The 7,719-nt window shown below is 35.9% G+C and overlaps 1 protein-coding gene across 1 annotated transcript; it reads right to left on the bottom strand.

The window, feature by feature from the left end:
* Positions 1 to 6,024: 6,024 nt before the first annotated feature.
* LOC118060664 (protein PHLOEM PROTEIN 2-LIKE A9) lies at positions 6,025 to 7,263 on the bottom strand. Its single transcript, XM_035073926.2, has 3 exons — positions 7,041 to 7,263; positions 6,728 to 6,813; positions 6,025 to 6,553 (listed from the first exon to the last, which is right to left on the bottom strand). Exons 1-3 carry the CDS (start codon positions 7,080 to 7,082, stop codon positions 6,175 to 6,177), a joined length of 507 nt encoding a protein of 168 aa, XP_034929817.1. The 5' UTR covers positions 7,083 to 7,263; the 3' UTR covers positions 6,025 to 6,174.
* Between the last annotated feature and the right edge of the window lie 456 nt (positions 7,264 to 7,719).

Here is a 7,719-nt window from a genome sequence, read left to right as displayed (position 1 = left end):
GTCAGTAATATACTGTTAATTATATATTGTAATATCATACTCTCATTATCACTTGCAGGCAACATCGACAATATTTGCTCTCCAATAACTCGCAGCTGACCGAATCCCAGATCTTTCAATTACAAGATGAACAATTTGCCACATGGTTCAGAACACATGTAAGCACTATCACAAACTCATTCTAACGTATGCATGTCATTACAAGATTCTCGTTCATTTACCGTTTATTGATGTACATTTAATTATATATATTTACAAGGTTTATCAAATGGGAAGGAGTGCACCTAAGTCATTGTCTTCACTAAGCCTCGACCCTGAAAGAAAAGTTAAGTGCTACAACGGGTATTTTGTCAATGGATATGTTTTCCATACTGAAGAATACGGGTAAGGAAGAAAGACATACAACTGCGGTGTTTATGTTAAGGGATCCACAAGTAGCCAGTTAGAAGTTGACTACTATGGTAGATTAGAAGAGGTCGTCGAACTGCAATATCATAGCGAGCAGAATAAAGTGTTTTTATTCAAATGTTATTGGTATGACACGACGGACAGAGGAATCAGAGTTGATCTGCACCATGGTCTGGTCGAAATCAACTCAAAAGCTAGACTCCGCAACATAAACGATGTCTTTGTTTTCGCAAAGCAATGTCAACAACTTTATTAAACATACACCCCTTCATTTAGAAAGGATCGATCAAGAGTTGATTGGTTGTCCGTTTTAAAAACGAAACCACGAGGTCGTGTCGAGGTTGTTCAGGATGAGAACGAAGACAGAAGTGTGCGAGATGAAGTCTTTCAAGTTCGTGAGTTGGTTGAATCATATCGAGTTGCTCCTTCGATTGAATTGGAAGAAAATTCAAATTTTTGAGTTCTCGATGATAGTCTTGTTGATATTGACGGAGAGGAGTTGAATGTTGTTCTCATCTCTAGCGGATAAGCAAATGTCGATGAAGAAGATGATATCCATATTGAAGATTGCCATGAAGATGATGACAATTCAATTAATGAGGAGGAAGAAGAAAATTTCGACTAATTATGAAAATGAAGCCCTATGTAAAAACATTTATCTCATGTAATTTAGATTATGGATGATGTATTTTGTAAGACAAAATATTTACTGTTTAAGCAATGTGATTATTGTTTTATGTGATGAATAGTTTATCAGTTAAGTTTTTGCAGGAAGGTAAACAGGCAATATAAAGACAACCTTTCCTGCATAATGCAAACTTACCGACGTCCATACCGACGAATAACCATCCGTCGGTATCTCACAGAGAGTTCAAAATTAATTACGCGAAATGCCACCTTCACCGACGGGTATACCGACGGAATTAAATCCGTCGGTATCTCACAGAGAGTTCGAAAATAATTACAGCAAAATGCCACCTTCACCGACGGGTATACCAACGGAATTAAATCCGTCGGTATCTCACAGAGAGTTCGAAAATAATTACAACAAAATGTCACCTTCACCGACAGGTATACCGACGGAATTAAATCCGTCGACATCTCACAGAGAGTTCGAAAACATTTACAACAAAATGTCACAATCATCGACGGGTATACCGACGGATTCTAGTCTGTCGGTATCTCACAAAGAGTTCAAAAAAATTTACAACAAAATGCCACAATCACCGACGGATTCACCGACAGATTTTTCGATGCTAATATTACCAATGGAATCACCGACGGACATCGAAAAATATGGAGGGCTTTTAAAAATTCGTTGCGAAATTCAAAAATTACCGACGGATTTTTGACCTGTTACCGATGGAATTTTTGACCTATTACTGACGGATATTAAATCCGTCAGTGATTCCGTCGATAAAAATGCCCTATAAGTTCCAGCCCCCGCCGCTTCGCCTCATTTTTTCTTCTTCTCCCCACGCCGCTTCTCTTCTCTTCTCCTCCGTTTTGCACCTCAGATTTTTTATTTTTTTGCCCTCAATCCTTCAAGAATTCACCTTTAATCTCTAGCAAGATTTAGTGTTGTGAATCTTCCTCATATTAAAAGTATGTGTTTTTTTCCAATTTATTTTATTTACTTTTAATTTATTTTTAGTTGTTTTTATTTTTGGTGTTTTGGTGTTTTTTTTTGTAATGTAGATAAAGTTTTGAATTTGTCACATTATTAAGGTATGTATATTTCGTTCCTTTTCTTGATGTAGGTTTTTTTGAATTTTTTGAATATTTTTTATTGTTTTGTTGTCATAATAACATATTAGTTAATTTGTTGAATATTTGTTGTTAAAGTTGAATTTAACTTAGAATTAGTAATTGAATATGTTAGAATAATTATTAATTTTACTCTATTATTGCATGATTTGTGTTTAATTATTTTCATTGATTTTAATTGTTAGTCTATATATTTTTTTTAATTTATTGAATATAATTTATTGTTGTATTGCCATATATAATTATTGATTAATTTGTTGAATTATAATTGTTAATGTTGAATTTACCTTAGAATTAATAATTGGATATGTTGGAATAATTAGTATTTTTTATATATATTATTGCATGATTTGTGTTTAATTGTTTCCATTGATTTTAATTGTTAGGCTATAATTCTTTTTATTTTATTGAATATATTTTATTGTTGTATTGCCATAATTATTTAATAATTTGTTGAATTAATATTGTTAATGTTGAATTTATCTTAGATTTAATAATTGAATATGTTGGAAGAATTATTAATTTTACTCTAACTTGATGATTTGTGTTTAATTGTTTCTATTTATTTTGAATTTATAGTTTTGTTGTATTGACATAATTATTGAATAATTTGTGAATTGTAATTGTTAACGTTGAATTTATCTTAGGATTAATAGTTGAATATGTTGGAATAATTAGTATAGATTGGGTCAATTGGTTGTGGCTATTGTTAATATTTACAGGTTTGTGGATTTGGGTACTATCCAGTATAGGGGAGGTGCTGCCGATTTTTTTTTAACTTTTGAATTTTATTATACAATTATTTATATAAAATTGTTTACATGCGCAGAATGAAAATCAGTGCTAGTCGTTCACGTCCAGTCGAATCAAGTTCGTCTAGCAGCGATGCTAATGTTTCCTTAGGTGCCTCTCAAGAAGAGGCACGTACACCACCTGCGTCGTCAACCGATGCTGCCTCTTCCAGCGAATGTTTCACATCGCATAAGCGGCGTGCCTTCCGCAGCGAATCAATTTACCTGCAAGTACGAGGCACAGTGGAAGGACGATCTTTCAATGTAAGTTTGTTAAGGTTTTAGTTTTTTCCAGGAGACCTATAATAATCGGTTGAGGGAGAGATACGGAGACGATCCTTCGACCCATCTGGAATTCGATCCGGATTTGTGGATGGAGGCTGGATCGTCAGGTGGACCCGAAAAAAATCAGGTTTACGGGCTCTCCAACACTACCGCCGCCAACTTGCGGTCTACCGGTACTGCTTCAACCGTTGGGAGCTCCCAATCTGTATCAAGCTCCCAATCTAAGGAGTTTGTGGTCTTGCAGCAAAGGTGCGACCACCTATCAGAGGCGTACACACAACTCAAAGAAGAGCAAAGATTGGCGAACGAACAACACAGAGCAGAGTCTGAACAACAAAGAGCGGCCTATGAAGAGCTTCGTCATATGGTCATGAACATGACACAAGGTGGAACATGTGCGCCTAATCCTTTTTGGCCGCCTAACCCCCAGCCTCCTCCTCCTCCTCCTCCTCCTCCACCTTTATATTAATTTTTAATAAACATTATTTACATTTAAAATTTCGTTTAATGTTTTTTTGAAACACATTCATTTTGTAATGAATATTATTTAACTTTGAGTTTTTGTTGCTTAATATAAATTTTATTTGCATAATTGGTTTGTATTACCATTAATTTATATTATTTTTTCTAAATAATTGAAAAAAAAAAATTACACAGGGATTTACCGATGGAATAACTCCGTCGGCATTGGATAGTGTCTGCCACCATCACCGACGAATATTCAGACGAATAGATTCGGTCGGTATTCCATCCCATCATCGACATATTCACCGACAAAAATAATCCGTCGGTATAAACTTACCAACGAATTTACAGACGGAAATATTCGATCGGTATGAAATATCACCGACACTTTTACCGACAGATTTAGTCCGTTGGTATTTACATAACACCGACGGAATATTTTCCGTCGGTATATTCCAAGCGGGAAACTTTTTTTTTTACGCCCACGGTCCGTTAGTAAAACCGTCGGTAAATGTTTTTTTGGTATTTCCAATCGATATAGCGACGGAATGTGGAATCACCAACAAAAGGTATTCCGACGGGCGTATTCCGTCGGTAATATAGTTGGTACATAATTTACCGACGAACTTTCTATCACACACCGACGGAATAGTTCTGTCGGTAAAACTGTGAAATCTTGTAGTGGTGAAACCCAAGAATATTGGATCTGACAACTTGTCAAACTCATATATACTTGAGCTTAGTGCACATTTAAACTCAAGAATGTCGGGTCTGACAACACACTAGACTCATATGTATTTGGGCTTAATATATGAAACCAAGAATATTAGATCTAACAAATCACTAGATCTATATAAGATCGGGCTCAGCTCGTGGTTGAATAAAAAAAATTAGACCTGGAAGCAAATTAGACCCATGTTATCTAGGCTTGATATTCCAATGATGTTGGGTTTGGCAACTCTCTAAACCTATATGTACTTGGGCTCAAGGCGTGGTTGAACCCAAAGATATTAGATCTGGCAGCTCATCAAATTCACATGTACTTTAGCTTAGCACGTAGCAAAATCCAAGGATATTGGGTTTGCCAGTGCATGGCTGAATCCAAGAATATTGGATCTAGTAGCTCATCAGACTCGCATGTACTTTGTCTCGGCGTGTGGTTGAACCTAAGGATATTGGGTCTGACAGCTCGTTATACCCATAAATATTTGGGCTCAACATATAGTTAAACCTAAGGATATTGGGTCTAGCAACTCACCAAACTCATTTGTATTTGGGCTCAGCGTATGACTGAGTCCAATGATGTTGGATCTAACAATTTTGTCAAACTCGTGTCTGTTTGGGTTCAGCGCGTAGTTGATTCCAATGATAATAGGTTTGATAGCTCCTCAGACCCATTATATACTTGAGCTCAGCGCATAGTTGAACTCGAGAATATTGGATCTGGTAACTTGTCAAACTCATATATACTTGAACTTAGTGCGTACTTAAACTCAAGGATATCGAGTCTGATAACACACGAGACTCGTATGTATTTGGGCTTAATATATAACTGAAATCAAGAATATTGGATCTAAAAAATCACTAGATTCATATATGATCGAGCTTAACTCGTGGTTGAATAAAAAAATTTAGACCTGGAAACAAGTTAGACCTATGTTATCTAGGCCTCATATTCTACCAAGTCTAGATATGTTAGGTTATCACACCGTCTTTGCCCTTTTAAATATAGAATTAGGCTAAAATTGAAATTCTAAAAATATAGTGATCCATCGGACCTCATGATCAATAGGTTTGAAGCTACTTTGAATCATTCTGATACTACTCCAGGAATTTCCTTCGACTCCTCTCCTAACTTTGATTGGTTTATTTTTAACCATTGGCATCTTCCCTTTTTTTTTGTTGTCTTAGCCATCATCAAAACAGGTGTATCAGTCCAAGAAAATGCATTGTTTTTCATAGATAACTTGAAGTTCATTTCAGACGACTTCACTTTTGTAACATGATGAGCTGAGCCTGTTACTTCATACCAACACACCTGTAGCGTCTCTTCAGGCCATCCTTAGCTAAATTCAACCTAATTCAGCACCTGCAGATTCACACTACTGTGTCCCTTTGGACCCTTCCTAGCTCAACTCCTGTAATGAAGTGAGAACGGTGTAGAAGAGGACTGCCACTGATAAATTCAGGACTTCCAAGTTCTCAGGTTAATTTATTTTGAGATAGGTTAGGCAGGTTAATTAGAATTGAGGGAGAGTTATCCATTATAGTTGCTCTTAAATTCTGGAAAACTATGGACTATAGAATCTTGCAAGTTCAATCGCAGGATTTTATTATGATGTTACAGACTTTTTTTCTTGGATTCATAAGAATATTTCACCAAAAAAAAAAAAAATCTTTCGGATACATCTGGCCATAACTCTAGGATAGTACAGGAGTGAATAATTTGAACAGAACCTCAATCTGGCATTTTTTCAACTACAGCCTCATGAATTCGTAAACCTCCCTTCCATCCTCCAGACCACAATTCATAGAATCCGAAGTGGAGTGTGGTATCCTCAGCATTTTTCGAAACTTCAAACCGAAGCTTGCCAAAAGGAACTTCCTTTTCGTCATCTCCGTGCACATCTGCCAGATTGATTCTTGCCCATTTGGCGATTCCTTTCTTCCCTACCTTAGCCATCATGAAAGCAGGAGCTTCTTTCCAACCAAATGGTTCTTCTGCCATAGATATTTTGAAGCTCAGTGCATACCTCTCCCCTTTCGATAGGGGTTTTGGGGTTGAGCCCTCTATTTCAAGCCAGCATACCATTTTCAACTCTGCAGGGTCATCCGTCCTGTAATTTATGTGTAGGACGTGTGCATCAAATGTGCTCTAAGTCAGAAAATTCCTGTTCTGTGATACTTTTCTCCATATCATTGATTATTAAACAGTTCTTAAGAATTGTAATTTTATTTCTTTCTCAGAAAAAGACAGCACTGAAATTGATTAAAGGAAAAATTATCAGTACCCTTTCTCAGGCATCTTCCAATAACCTGGGTTGCTACTCCAAGTGATGTGCAATCCCCTTGGCTTAAACCTCCACCTACCCGTATCCTGTAAACATAAAAACCATTCTAGCCCATCAATAACACCATCATTTTCAGTCTTCAATGATAGTCTTGCATGCATTTTCATTTTAACAATAATCAAGGACAATCAAAGTGGAATGAAATGACCTAAATCCCAAGTTTGTTTATAGAAAGTTTAATCCAAGGGAGACTGCAGCAAACAAAAACTACGTAAGAAATGGAGTTACTAAAAAAGCTAATAGCATATCCAACCTCGTCATATTTCACTTCTCCAGGATCAGCTGCCTCTGACATCTTGAGAGCAAATAAAGAAGTCTATGTACTAATATCGGTTCTGAGAGAATGCCATGAATCCTTATGAAGCCTTTATGTCCAGGGAAATGGAGAGAATCTTCATCTGTTCATCGATATTTTCCTGTCAACACAAGGACATTGAAACAATCTCAACCACAGAAGGGAAAAGACAAATTCGATTTAACTTTGAAACGAAGGAATCGCGTAAAATGTAGTCGACTTTATCACGAAGAACAGTATTAGAATATTTTTGGTATGTCACTGGGGGTCCATATATCAATGGTCAAGAAAGGAATTGATCCATTTTGCTAAGAGATAACAATATTCATTCTATTTTATATATATATATATATATATATAAACAATACTTATTCTATGATCATAGGCTCGCATTGCCACCAAGAGAAAATTGAATTGTGAAGGGAAAAAGAGAATTTTGCTTTGCAACTACGTTTCCATAAGCTGAATATATTTTAATCTAAAAACTAAAAACATATTGCAAATAATTTGTCTCGAATTTTTTGAAAAAAAAATGATTAAAATAATCACTTAATAATTAAATGTAAGAAGTAAGAAAAAGGAAGTGTTAGGTCTTTACGAGTTCCATGCATGAGGACTCGTCATGTATGGCTTAGAA

The sequence above is a fragment of the Populus alba genome, chromosome 12, assembly GCF_005239225.2.
Source record: "Populus alba chromosome 12, ASM523922v2, whole genome shotgun sequence".
NCBI lineage: Eukaryota > Viridiplantae > Streptophyta > Magnoliopsida > Malpighiales > Salicaceae > Populus > Populus alba.
This window is presented reverse-complemented; position numbering and strand designations above follow the sequence as displayed.